Below are 14,972 nucleotides of genomic sequence, written 5' to 3'. Positions count from 1 at the left end.
TAAGTGCCTTTTCTAAATTCATAAAGCAGTATTAATATTTTATATTTTGTTCTTCTACTCTATGAAAAGGAAGACAGGAGAGTGAGAGAATATTTTAATTTAATCTCTGCTATTCTTTCATAGGTATTTTTGCTACCAAAGAATTGCATCCACACCTTGAAACTGAATATAATAGTTCTGTGATGCTAGAAAAACCCAGTTCAGTTCCTCCATGGCTCACAATTATCAAAATTATCTTTCTGCACAAACTAGTTAGCTTTGTTTTATTTGTCATTCATTCTCCTTTTCTAGACCTTTATATGATCTTTTAGTAGTCCTGGCTTCAAGCCAGTGAGCCTGAGACACTGAGGGAGATGAGAGAGAGGTGACAAAGAGGTAAGAGCAGGGTAATAAAAGGATTGTGAAAATACAGAGCTCGCCATTCAAAAAGTGTGTCACAGTATTCCTTGTGAGAGTCTCTCAAGTACTGACTGCCCTATGCCAAAGTACGTTTAGCTGCTGTAGCCTAAACAGCACATGAAAAAATTGTTAACTTTACTGGTAGCCAGGTTGGGTGGGTTTTTCGTTTGTCTGAGATTGCCTTTCAAGAAAAAAGAATGTTGTAGATAGCAAGAGATGGTAGAAAACACCTTTCATCAACACAGTTCTCAGTGTCACGGAACCATAAGCATCCCCATGTAGCATGTACATCTGATGCATGTACCTGGTGCATGCACAGTACCCTGCCACAATGATGGACAAAAAAAAAGCACTGGTGGTCAGCTGTATGATTTCTCTAATGTTTATCTTTGACTCATCTTTATTCATTTTTCAAATGAAACTAATGGATTTATTTCCCTTGCAGTCTCTTCTTTCACGCAAGACAGAAGCTTTCACTCAAGTAGGAACTGCTCAAAAAAGCCCAGGAATAATGAGGACAAATTTCTGACCCAAATAGAAGCAATTATAAAGGTGTTTCCACTCCATCTTCAGATTTAAGTTATTCTGACTACACTGAAACTCTTATTTCAAAGCAGACTGGAAAAAAACTTTTATAAATTGCAACTTTGTCAAGGACTCATTCCATTATGGTTGTTTTGTTGTTCGTTTGTTTGGGATTGGAGGAGGTGGCCAATGTTTAAGATTTAAACCCCTCTTTTTTGGCACAATTGTTAATCAAGTATATTTTTTTTCTTTTTCTGTAAGACAGAAACCAAAGGAGCTTATTACAAGAAATCATATAGAAAACTTCCATATTTTAAAATTATGTATATATATATTATAAACACACAGTGCTCCCAAGAAACAGTTGTTGCAACTACTTCAGCCTTTACTTGAGTTTTTGGTAATTTTTATGTCAGTTGAAGAATGTAGCCGTATATGCCAATTTCTCGATGATGAACTTGAAAATGTAGCTACCATAGCTTCAAATATCTCATGCACGTGGGTACACAGTGCAGTAACTGTGACAGATTAACCAGGTCTTGTTGACTATCTCAGAAAAAATCCCTATGGACAGCATCAACCTTTAGGAATAAAGAAATAAGGCTATAAGCACTCTTTAACTGATTACTACAGTGATGCCAATTGTCTCATTCCTCAAATGGCAGAAAATCTCCCACTCTTGAGTCACAAATGCTTAAACAGACTATAATGAAGTCAAGTCACTAGATGAAACTTAATATTGTTCTTACGCCCTTGCATTCACTCCTCGGTAAGTTTTTCCCAAATCTCGTCCAGTATGACTTCTATCAAAGGAAAATCAACAAGAATCTAAATGGTAAAATATTAAAATTAAAACAAGTCTCTTCATTACTTTTATTTTGTCTTTTAAATTATCTATATCCAAATTATCTAAATCTATAATTTCTTGTCATGTAAGGTAAGGTAAGGTATGTGAAAAAAACACTCTTTATGGAAAAAAACAGGAGTCAGCACAACAGACTGGCGCAGCTGATCCAATCACACATAGCAGATTTTACCTTTCTGACTAATCGAAGTGCTTGTGTTCTTTCTACTTCATTACTCTGTTGTATGTCAATGCACCTAAAATAAATTAAAAAACACATTTTCTTTTAACAACAGTAACTTTCACCTTAACTGTTAACAACTTCTGTTAATATTTATGCACAGGAACAAATAGAAAAAAACCCCTGACTTCCTGTTTAAAAACTATACCTTTCTGCAAACATACTCATTATGATAGGTCAGTTAGCTTTGCTTTATATTTTTTCAGTTATCCTCATTGTAATTAAGTCAGTAGAATGTTTTCAAATATACAGTGCAAAGCATTATGGCTTCAACAAATATTTTCTGAGCTAGCATTTGTCGTTTGCAAACGAGACTAAACCAAGTATTTGTAATGATTCACATCAACATGTTTTGTGAGTTCTCAGATCAGAAAAGTCCTTTGCTCAAACAAAAATAAACAGCACTAAACTTATTTGTGTGTAAGTTTACTTACGTGAATACGTATATAACTAAAATTATACATGTATATCTGTAAACAGAAATTCACACCCATCTCTATATTAAATCCAACAAAATTTTAATATTAGAGGCACTACCATTGCTAGTATTTACATCTATTCATCATGCCGATCTTATTATCTCATTATTGGTTTGCCCTTAGGTATTCTTCTGTTGTGTCATCCGTTATACTTAGACAACAAGTTCTTGGGCATGAACTGCTTTTTAGCCCTGACTCTGTACTGGAAGCTATAAAGCACTGTGATAATACGAAGAATTAAACAACTCACATACAACAACTTAAGACATGAAAATTATTGTGATTTCAACCTCATTAACTTATGATTAATGGTATTTTTTTTAATGATTATAAAAAAGGAATTCTTTAGATTACACGTAGTATATCTAGATCAGGACATTTTATTTGGATTATGTTGTGATGAAATACTCTTCTATTGAAGAAAAATGGCTTTTTTAAAACTGCTTATTAAGAATGTAACCAAATATGAAAATACTTTTCTCACCTGTGCTCAGCCATGAAAAAGCAAGTGATTTACAACTGTACAATTTACAACAAGCAGAAAGAGAAAAATTACCTGGCTATCAAATAATCCACTTTCAGCTTTAGCACCTTCTGGAGAATACTGGAGTCTCGAATAAGATAGCGGAGGGCTCGCAATCCTGCTGCTCGCACCTCTTTTGCCTCATTCAGTAAAGCTAACCTCAGACTACAATGAAAAAAACAAGAGGGACAAACAACTAGTAAGCAGCAGGTAGACTTTATCATCTGACGTACAGCTACTACCTACTCATTTGAGATACTTCCATGAGCAGCCTAGAAGCTCTGTTAGAAGATGTAGCCAGTATACTGTAGGGGGTTTCTGTGGATGGTTTTGGCAGTAGAGGGGCTAGAGGGGTGGCTTCTATTAGAAACTGCTAGAAACTTTCCCTGTCCGGTGGAGCCAATGCCAGCTGACTCCAGGATGGGCTTCCCATCTCTGGCCAATGCCAAGCTGATCAGGAGTAATAGTAATGGCTCTATAATAACATATTTAAGAACAGAGGGTTGTGAGGCAGAAAGAATTCCAGCCAGGGAAGAGTGGAGTGAGAACATGGGAACAACAAGGTAGACACCAGGGTCAGTGCAGAAGGAGGGGCAGGAGGTGCTCCAGGCACAGGAGCTGAGGTTCCTCTGCAGCCCGTGGTGCAGCTCATGGTGGGACAGCTGTGCCCCTGCAGCCCGTGGGGGACCATCGGGGTGCAGAGACCCCCCTGCAGCCTATGGAGGAGCCCGTGCTGGAGCAGGTGGATGCATGAAGGAGGCTGTGATGCTGTGGGAGGGCCAGGATGGAGCAGGGTCCTGCTGGGGACCTGCAGCCATGGAAAGGGAAGCTCACACTGGAGCAGGTTCTTCCCAGGTAGGACTTGTGGTCCAAGCTGGTACAGCTCATTTGTGAAGGACTGCACCCCATGGAAGAGTGACCCACAGGACAGCAGGTTGGGAGGACCTGCTGCCCAAGGGATAGAATCACACTGAAGAGGTCCATCAAGGACTGTCTCCCGTGGGACAGATCCCACGGAAGTAGGGGAAGGACTGCACTCCCTGAGCAGCAGCAAACAACAATTGACCATAATCCCTATTTCCCATCCCCCTACACTGCTAGGGGGGAGGAGGGAGAACATGGAAGGAAGGAGGGGTGGGGGGAAGGTGTTTTTAACATCGTTTTATTTCTCACTCTTTGGCTCTTATCCTGTTACTAATAAATTCAAGTACTATCCCCACACTGAGTCTGTTTTGCCCGTGAAGATAATCAGTAGGTGACCTCTCCTAGCTCTTAACTCATGAATCCTTTGTTGGTTGTTTCTTCTCTTCTCTGTCCAGCTGCACAGGGAGAGTGAAAGAGTGGCTCTAGTAGGTACCTGTAATTTGACCAGGGTCAACTCGCTACACATACTAATTTGAAAAAGCCACAAACCATACTTTTCCCCAAAGATCAGCTTGTACATCCATAAAATGACACATGACCAAAACCTGTACATGATTTATTTGACAAAACAGCTGAGTACAATATTAGTCCAAGAAAATTAACAGGCAGAGTAACGTAGTTAAGAAGAAATAAGATTCGGAAGACATCTAGAAATGGAGTTTGAAAGCAGTAAGTAGCACACTGTCCTTCTGAAGGCCCTCAAAAGATTGTCCCTCTTTCTTGACCACATGAAGGTGGGGGAGGAATCCCTCAACCTCCCAATGGCATATTCTAGGAGGATCTTTCACTGTACACCTAAGAAGTTAATCAGACAGTGAGATTGCATTTCTGCTTATACATTTCTTATTCTAGGGTCACCGTGCATGGTAATCAGCTTCTCCAAGGCAAAAAGTCTCTTGAGTCTTTTGGTGATTAACTGGCTAGGTAACAGTAACAGAAGCCTAATGCCAGGTGATATCTACACAAAGTAGAAGGTCTGCAATGTCATATGCAATTAAAGATGAACCGATTATTACTTTCAGCACCAAAGAGAGAATTACTCTTTAAGCTGAGTTGTAAGCAAATACTGTGATGTTAAGAAATAGTACTCCTGTAAGAAAAACTGTACTAGAGAAGATATTTATTTCCAAAGTCATTCAAGAAAAGCATGTAAGTAACTCTTCAATTGTGCTGAGCAGGTAATAGGTATTTTTTAGGTCACACATTGTGCTTTGTTTCTAGATTTGCAGCTTTGAAGAGGTGGAAATCTGATGGATGAAAATGTAAGAGTCAGTGGTATTTTTTCTGTTTGGACACTTACCTCAGTTTACAACTGCTCTGGATATGCCAGTTTAAGACTTTCCAGTAGTTTCCTTTTAGGGCAGAATTTATCCATTACTCATGCAAGTGGTGTTATTGCTATCCATATCATTTCACATTAGGACAGGCAAAAACTAATTCTGGATTTTTTTCCCCTCATCAAGTAGAGTACTTTACTTTTGTATCTGAGAGGAAAATGTTTCTTGAATGGCAGATCAAAACAATCTTTAGACAAACAGTTCCTCAACAGAAATCAATGCTTTGAGAGCTTGTTCTACAACTCACAAGAGGAAGATATTCTTAATTTGTAGACTGAAATTAATCACAGAATCATAAAATGACTCCATTACCACAGAGAGGGATGCCTTCTACTAGACCAGGTTTCTCAGACCTCCATCCAGACTGGTCTTGAACAATTCCAGGGATGTGGCATCTACAGCTTCCTTGGGCAACCTGTTCCAGGGTATCACCACCCTCATAGTAAAGAACTTCCTCCTTGTATTTAACCTAAACCTACTGTCCCTATCTCCCTGCGTAAAAAAGTTCCTCTCAGTCTTCCTTGTAGGCTCCATTTAGATACTGCATGACCACAATTAGGTCACTCCTAAGCCTTCTATTCTCCAGGCTCAGCAAACCCAGTTCTCTCAGCCTCTTATTGTAACAGAGGTGCTCTATCTCTCTGATCATTTTGGTGACCCTCCTTTGGACTTGCTCCAACAGGATCAGTGTCCTTCCTCTGCTGGGGACCCCAGAGCTATATGCTGGTGGGGTCTCTGGAGAGCAGAGTAGAGGGTAAGAATCACCACCCTTCACCTGCTGGACACATCGCTTTGGATGCAGCCCAGGACATGGTTGGCTTCCTGGGCTGCAAGACTGGACATGGGACTGCTGACTCATGTCCAGCCTCTAACCTACCAGCACCTCCAAGTCCTTCTCAGCAAGGCAGCTCTCAATCAGCTCATGCCCCAGTCTGTACTGATAGCAGGGGTATTCCTGGTATCAAGGATCATTGAGTCCAGCTCCTGGCTCTGCACAGGACAGCCCCAACAATCACACCATGTGTCTGAGAGCATTGGCCAAACGCTTCTTGAACTCTGTCAGGCTTGGTGCTGGTTGTGACCGCTTCTGTGGGGAGTCTGTTCCAGTGCCCAAACTACCAAAAAGGGATGCACTATATCTAAATATTGAGAAATGTAATGGAAACAGTGCAGCTAGCCAGAAAGACAAGACATCAGTTCTGTTCAGGAAAATGACTTACAATATTTCCATAAGCAATTACACAAGATTTCCCAATATTTAACCTAAAGAGTGATTAGCTTTTCTAGGTTTTTTTTCTTAAGTGAGATGATAAAATTGAAAAAACACAAAAAATGTATTAAATATTAGATCTTCTTGTGGTTGCTTTTGCTACCACTACTGAGCCTCAGGACAAATTCACCAATGTCTGTGTGGAAACATGCATGTCACTTGACTGTCAAAAATGGCCACAAAATAAACAGAAATTTCACTTAAAAGTACAAACAGAGGGCATTTTGGTAGCAGGGAAAGCAATGCTACAAAGACACACATAACAAAATAACAAAGTATTGACCTTTAAAATCCTGATTCTACATCAAGAGTATGCTCTACATTTTGCAGGTGTACATTTTTACTAAAAGTGCTTTCTGCAAGTACTGAAATATTTAGAGGCACTTTTACATCTAGGAGTAATATAATAAAGTGAATAATGTATTTCTGATTTTACTCATTAAAATATTTGCATTGCCATGTTTACATTGTGAAATTTCAAACACATTATAAATACAAAATACTAGCTCAAAGGGACAGATGAACTTAATTTCATTGCCATTCATTTTATTTCATTCACCAAAAAAACTGAAGTTCCCTAGGATTGCTCTAGTGCTCCTTACTACTTACCATATTATGATGCTGTCATAGGTAAAACCTAGCTTTTCTTCAGCATGGCCAGTATTACAGAGAAGCTGGAAATAAAAGAAAATACCTGTTATTTATAGGTCTTTAAAAATTACTGTGCAAAACTGCAGATTTTGGGAAATGGTTTCAAATAAACCTCAGAAATGGTATTTGCAGCAATTGAAAAAGTACCAACTTTCAGACTTGTCTGAGAATTTCTGCTGTCTATATTCTGTTCCTATACACATCAGACACTGAGACCCATTTGTGGCCTCCCATACAAAGAAAAGGTTGCACAATAGTGTAAGCTGTGTACTGGTCAAGTTTTTCAGCTCCAGATTGCTAGCTGGGCAACTGGTAACCTGAGCAGAGATGAAAAATGACTGAAGTTAGAGCATATCTGGATCCAAGCAGGCTCAGGTGAGGATTTTGAAGCAAAGATTGACACTGATGGTCCACTGTCATGTTTTGCCACAGCAGCACAGGTGTACAAAACATCAGAAAGCATTGCTAAATGCTCTGTAACTGGCATTTGGCCTCTCATCCATTGCACAGGGCTTGCAACTCCAGAAAATCAACACAGAGGTTGAATTTATGCACATAAAAAGACAGCAATAAACTATCACAAACTCTAGACATTTCAACCCTATCTATTAATTTGGTACACAAAATATTATAAATGCAGTTTTAAAGTCCAAAACCAACCTCAAAAGGAGCAATCTAGTGCATGCCAACGTTTTAGCCTCTTGAAAACAATCTGTTCTGTGTAAGAAGAGATGATGCTGTCCTCCTTCACAAGAACAATAAAGAAATTCCTAGTCATCTCACTTACCACCCCCTAGTTAAAATTAAAAAATATTATCATGCCCAAATCCCAATGCACTTTTCCAAGCACTTCCAAAAACTCAAGTGACTAATACTGATTGCAATAGCTTTGCACTTTGTCCTCTGTTTTCGAAACAGGCATGTGTTCTGTTCTAAGTCAGTGCAGTATTGAGTTTCTCCTCAGTGAGGTATTCAGGAAGTTATTTGTGCTAACTAGTCAAAAGCTCTGCTCTAAAAGTACTACAATACATCAAACCCTGGGACACTCTACTGCTAACAGTAAGAAATTTATAATAAACAAAACAAACAACCAAATTAAGGTTACTGTAAGTTACAATATTTAGTATGTCCCATGCTCCAGTTCTACTCTTCACCTCTAACTGAATAAACCAGCATTCTGCACACACACACTGCTTTTAAGTAAACCCATTTTTATTGGCATGACTATTTAAACTCAAACAATACTTCGGTTTATGCTCAAAAACTACAAATTCATCCAAGGATCACATTACATTTTATGTTATTGTTTTTCATATTACAAGAAAAATGCATAGTTATAATGCTAAAATCCAAAGCTGTTAACAAGAGATTATTAAACTCACCTGGATCAGCTCTGCGTTTGGGTTCAAATAATCTAAATTAATTGAAGTATTTTGGATTTTGCATTTTTCTTAAAAAAGATGATTACAAAATATAAGGAAAGTTTCTACATAACCTCTTTCTCCCCACCTTTCAAATTTAAGTGATAATAAAACTAGACAATCGATGCATTAACTGGTTATGACAGCGTGTCACTTCCTAACATCAATCTATTTTTGTGCCATGTTGTTGGACTGCCTAAGGCCACCACTGCTGCTCTAGCATTTCTATTGACATCTTATGAACTGTAAAAATTGGCTGGCAGAGTGTAAGCAAAACAGTGTGAGAAGATAGTGAGTAAAAACAGTTCATTGTTCAGTTTCAGACAATTACATCAGTACTTGTTTAGGCTAATCATTTATATATCTAAACCTCTCCCTAGCATTCCACCCCAGACACAAATGAGAAATCCTAATTTAACATACCAGATTATCCTCAATAGCCTATTTTTTTTGCTTTTAAAAATACCATAGAATTGTAATTCTGATGTACGAAAAAAAAATTTTTAAAAAGTTGCTATCGTGTGCATCAGTGCATTTCTGAATCTCATCTCGTAGCATCACACTTACCATTGGTTTGCATCTTGAGTGGTCCTGAGATGAAACTAAAGTAGCTGATGTGTTCCAGGAACCCACTCAACCTGCTGCAACTGCTTAAGAGCATTCAGCTCACTAGACCAGTTCAAGTCTAGTTGTTGTTCTCAGCAAATGTATACTGTGGTTATTAGCCCCTCACTGCCAACTGTTATAATTTCTGAATGTGTTCCCACCGCACACACTTTCACTGATGCAGAAAAAAAATTAAGACCTAACCCTGAAATTCCAAAAGAGTTAAACCTGACAAAGTTAAAATTTTCATCAAGTTTAGCTGCTGTGCAGATTCAAATTTCTGAATTTGATGGAAGTTATTATAGATGTGTTTGATAGTGTCTGTGCATTAATGTCAAATATTTCTCATAGAGAATGAACCAATAAAATTGGCTAAAGAAAAATACATAGGTTACCTACGGTAGCTACTCATTTCTTCTCACTTCAATGGGCCACCAACACTCATGCATTAGCTTTCTTTGCAATTTATACAAGGTAGTGTGCTAACAGGATTTCCAGACAAAAGAAGAATCTAAAAGATTGACAGCAAGATCAGAATTCAAAAATGCGTCAGTAACTTGAAAGGAGTGACCAAACTCAGTAAGAAAATTCGATTAAATAAAAGGAAGAGGGTACCATATCCTTCAGGGTACCACACATTAACAGAGGCATAAGAAATGAAAGGAGTCCAGCAGAGAAACAGTGGAAGTCCAGAAAACATTCCTAATGTTAATTTAGAAGAAAAAAGAAAAGAGAGATTTATCTTTGGGAAAACTAATAGGATTGCACTATGTTTGAGATTAAGAGACTTTGTTTTCCCCACTTGACAGTAAGACTGTAAGAACAGAATTTTGTGTGCCATATTTCAAGAGCAGACAAAGTAGGAAAGCGTATCCAAAACTAAATTTGGTTTATTTTGTCCAGGAAAAAATGAAAGGTAAGGCCAGACTGTTGTATGTTTAAAAGGGGAAAAGTCAAGGAAGCTGCCATGAAGAAGATAATCTTCAGCTGGTCTCAATGCTTTGAGTATTGCTGAGTTATAAATGTCTGGCCTTAAATACATGAAAATTTTTGCCACTTTCTTCTCATTTCACCTTCAAACAACATTAAGCAGATCAAAGATTCTGGCTGAAGTGCAGTGATATTTGTAGATGGTTGAATTCCTGACAAAACTAAGTAACTGTCCTATATTTGACTGTAACATACATACCATTGTAGCATAAGTTTGTAGGCAACCAGTACCAGAATACTAAAATCTATGTTCGGCCACACATTGACGTATTTCATTAAAACAGTAATGGATTATCATATAATACTTGGAATTTTGCAATTCTTTATTTTTTTACACTTCTAATATTTTTCATACATAGATCTTATATAAAAAAATATTCTATACATACTATAACTTCTATATATTTATTTATATATATATATAAGAACAAAACTAGAGTATACTTTGCAAATTAAAACTGCCAATGAGTCAACATTAAAATTAAAATTTTGTGATATAACAGACAAAGAATAGGCATAGCAAAGACTCTTTGAGGGTGAGATTTATTATGAGGGCAAAATGATACTTACAACTAGGCTAGACAGTGACTAACTTACAGTGAGGGTTTTTATCATGTTTACTGTCAGCTATGAGCTTTTCATGCTACTCAGATGAGTCATAGCAATATGAGTAACACATCAACATGTCTTGGAAACAGTAGCTCAGAACAACAAAACCACAAGAGGTCAACAGCATATATAAGTGGAGCGCACATCGAGACCATTCAATCTTATATTTAGCAAAGCCATAGCAATTAGTAGGTAAAAATATTACATTATTCTATGCATCCAAAATGTAATTATTGCACTGTAACTTTGGAAATACAGTTTGAACCACCGCTGGTAATATTTAAGAGGTGACTACTTTGTAGATTCTAGTCTTAAGAGAAGCCCCTACTGAAATTGTGGACTCTGGATTTAGACACATTCTCTCTCCAGGTTTTTTACAGTTGAATGTCCCTAAGCACATTCTGTTCCAATCTGCTACATCATTATGAGATTTCATGTTTTGCGGACAATGGTTTATCTATTTGGATGAATGTTACAGTCTGAATATACATTCAGCTTCTAACATACTTAGGTTTTGCAAAAGACAGCTGAGACTGTAAAATCAGAGACTATAATTGAGACACGATCTGTGAAAGCCTCTATGGCCATAACCATATCCAAGGCACTCAATCCACATCATAGTGAAAGCCAGCAGCATGGTCAAAAGCTAACAGACATATAGAGCAGAATAGCAGAGCTTCACTAAATAATGACAGAATCAGTTTTCAGCAGATTGAAAACATGATTTTCCATATCACTGTATCACTGATGTTATTCAATTGCTAAGTTTAAGATAAAGTGAATTAAGTTTGATTTTTGTCCTTTAAAAAGCACCTTCCTTTTTGAAAGAAAACCAGAAATCCCAACAGTATCTGTGATTTTTTTTCTCAGTTCATTAGTAAAATACTCTTTTAGTTTTACAGCAGTGTAAAGGATCTCTCAGAAGCTCCCAGTGGGATAAACCTCCTATAATACAGGATTATAAATAAATACTTCAACTCACAAAGATATTTTCCACCAGGTAAATACAATTGTATCATTTCTTCTGGTTTTCAGTGATTTGTCACTTAATACTTCTCATGGGGGTGGGGAAAACCCCCAAGAAGTAACCATGATGTTTTGGTATTAATCAGCAGAAGCTGGGAAACTTCAAGGCTCTTGCCCTACGTAGGTGGCCATATAAAAGAAAGATGGGTAATCCTACTCAGCTTACTGAAGCTAAAAGCACATACCAAGCTTTTGAACTGCTGTGACAACTGGAAGTGTCACTGACCATTTACCAGAGGTCAAGTTCTCAAACAGTTTTCAGGTCAGAATTTAGGTTAGCTTAAATAGAGATACAGGTAGTTTGAAAGGAATACAGATTGAGATAATACAAGTTTTTGACTACAAAACTGCAACTCTACTTACTAGGTGACAAACAGTAGAGGAGAAGTCTGCTCTCATTCAAACTAGATAAAGTTGAGTCTGTCACTGCTGCAATTCAAAACTAAACATATCTTTCCACAGCCCGTGCATCACCAGACTGGGAATGCTAATTTCTTGGATCAGAAAACTTAAAACACCTGTTGGGCAAGAACAACCCACATTCTGCAGCTAAAGAGCCAAGAACGTGAACATTAATGACTTAGCTTAAGAAGCAGTACTAGCTAAAACTTGATGAATGAAATGCAAGTTTTTGTAAAATATCATGCATACAGCATACTCTGCACAGTAATGGGCGTTGTGGAGACGTGAAAGTCACCAGTTAACACTTCTCTTGAAAGGAAATAAAAATGAAAAGGGATTTATATCACCTAGGCACAAAGGATCTGCTTTACAGTATCATTCTTGCAGATGAAGTAATAAATCCTGTTGGCTGCTGATCACCATTATTTTTAAAAAAATTAATCAAAGAACGTAGCTTCTGCATAAAATCCCAGAGTGCAGTTCAGTACTAATTCAGTAACTTTTAAAAGGTGAATACTTTTCTTCTCTTTAAATAAAGGGAGGTGAGGGGAACAAACCTCACCTTAAAAATCCTGCCCTCTTTCAAGTAAAGAAACTTGAGTCTAAACCATCTCAGGTATCTTTAAATTCAATCAAAATTTGGTGCCTATTATGATCCCTACCAGTAAACTCCATGTTAACTTCTATCACTTGTTTCCACATGATATAAGCATTTTGCTCCCACTGACCAAAGAACTAGAACAGTGAGATTTGCAGTCTTTGAAGGAAAAATCCAACTAGTGCAGACATTTTCTTTTAAGTATAATAATATTCCTAGCAGGAGAGTTAAACTTAATTGATTTTCCATATTATTTTATCCAAAATATGCTATTGAAAATTTTCAGAGGTCCGTCTCCTGTCCGCAGTACAAATATCCAAATAAAAAGTAGTCCTTCAAAAATGGATTATGAAATTCAAGAATTTACAAATCAATCAAGGTCATCTTAAATATAATTCCAAGACAGGATACAAACATCCTCAGCTCTTAGCACATCAACCTTACTCTTTTGTCTCACAGAAGGGGAACTGAGACTACACTAATTCATGGTAGAAGAACAGAGTGCAAAAAGGAAATTAAACCATTTCCCTCAAGCTCCAGGCTTTCACTTTTAACCACTGGAATGAAAAACACAGAATTGTTCCAACCACAAGGCAGACAATACAGTACAATTTGCAACTTTTATTCTATTCTCATAACTGTATTTACAGTTCAAACAAAAATAGGAATTGTTTTTAAAACCAAATGCTCTGCTGTACATTTATAAAGTATATATTCCATGGAGATGAATATAAGAACAAGTGTTAAATATTAAACACAGTTGTATGATTCCCTTACACAGAGTCACTCTGATTTAGGATAAAAACCAGGTTATGATCTACAGTCTCTACCTTCAAACTTCATATTTAATTTTAGAAAGCCCCTTCTCACAAACTCATCATTTCCTGCCAGTCTTTAGTCCAATTAAAAAAAAAAAAAATTCCTTGCATTTCTGTAAATATTTTCCATTTTTAATGTCAGGTTAATTAAAAAGAAACAAACTCAGCAAATATTCAATTATGGAATTACTCATTTTTTCCAAGCTATCTTTTAAAAAGCATTTTTGGTTCACCTTTAAATTATAGTATGCTTATTTATTAATTTACCAGTTATAGGTGTTTAACATCTGATTTTCAATAGCAGAATTTACATTGTTTAAGATCCATAGTTTCAAATACTGACTTTTTATTAGGAATTGTGCATCTGCAAACCTAATGCAGTTCTTTAATTTTAAGACAACTAGAGGACATGAAAGCATTCACATTTAAAAGTTTCCAGATTATCACAAAAAGGAAATACAGCTATGCATCAGACTTTTTCAGTAGCATAATGGACTTTCTTGCAATACAGTTTGGAATCCCAGTGAAAACAGCAGCTTTCTGTCAATGAGCAATGCCTGACAGACACAAGCCAATGACTCAAAGAAAAGATTTCAGTCTAAGTTCAGTGCCTCAGCAAATGCTGTGCACCTACACATGCTCTGAACCAATCCAGACAGCACTTACACATTTGCTATTAATGCATTAGAAGATACATTTATTTGTCATTGTGATTTTGTTCTCAGTACTCACTCACCTGCTAAAAGAATTTCATACACTACCATTGAAGTTGTCGATTTTACAAGGAGTGCTTTTAATAACCAAAATGCACAAGTCCTCCCTACTCACCATATTCGATCAGTTTACATCCAGAAAGTTTGGCATTTCACATTTTTTATTGAATTCTGCTGTGCAGGAACTAATCTTTAGCTCTATTTATGCAACTTACCTTATTAATTGGGAATTTCAATTTTCTAAGCACTAAAATACTACAAAAATTCAGCCATCAGGATATGTGCTCAAACTTTACCACAACTCTGCACATACATTCCTGTCTTTATTCGATACCTTCTTCTCCCATAGTATGTATGTAGACCTAAAGTACTGCTCCATGACATTAAGTGATTTCATTAATCTCACAGCCAGTGTCTGAGAATAAACAAAAATATTTTGCCTGTAGATCACTAGTTCTATGACACGACTAGAGCTCTTACCTTAGTAAAATTATTCAAGTGACCTAGTTTTCTCATATTTGACACGCCTTGTAATTTGGCCACATTTTGGAGAATCTCTCTCATATTATCACAGGGGTCTGCAAAAGAAAACAGGT

The 14,972-nt window shown here is 37.0% G+C and overlaps 1 protein-coding gene across 1 annotated transcript in view; it reads right to left on the bottom strand.

Moving 5' to 3' along the window:
* The window catches only part of RICTOR (RPTOR independent companion of MTOR complex 2), a 75,865-nt gene that overhangs the window by 43,014 nt on the left and 17,879 nt on the right, over positions 1 to 14,972 (bottom strand). Inside the window, exons 3-6 of the mRNA XM_027878691.1 lie at positions 14,857 to 14,954; positions 7,152 to 7,216; positions 3,045 to 3,176; positions 1,962 to 2,025 (exon numbers count right to left, since the gene is read on the bottom strand). Of these exons, the coding sequence (XP_027734492.1) occupies positions 1,962 to 2,025; positions 3,045 to 3,176; positions 7,152 to 7,216; positions 14,857 to 14,954 (359 nt within the window). The remainder of the gene's footprint in view (positions 1 to 1,961; positions 2,026 to 3,044; positions 3,177 to 7,151; positions 7,217 to 14,856; positions 14,955 to 14,972) is intronic.

Source organism: Empidonax traillii, unplaced genomic scaffold, assembly GCF_003031625.1.
Source record: "Empidonax traillii isolate 1590-97213 ecotype Southwest subspecies unplaced genomic scaffold, ASM303162v1 scaffold44:size1908036, whole genome shotgun sequence".
NCBI classification, from domain to species: Eukaryota; Metazoa; Chordata; class Aves; order Passeriformes; family Tyrannidae; genus Empidonax; species Empidonax traillii.
The sequence above is the reverse complement of the archived record's forward strand: the minus strand, read 5'-3'. Positions and strand labels throughout refer to the sequence as shown.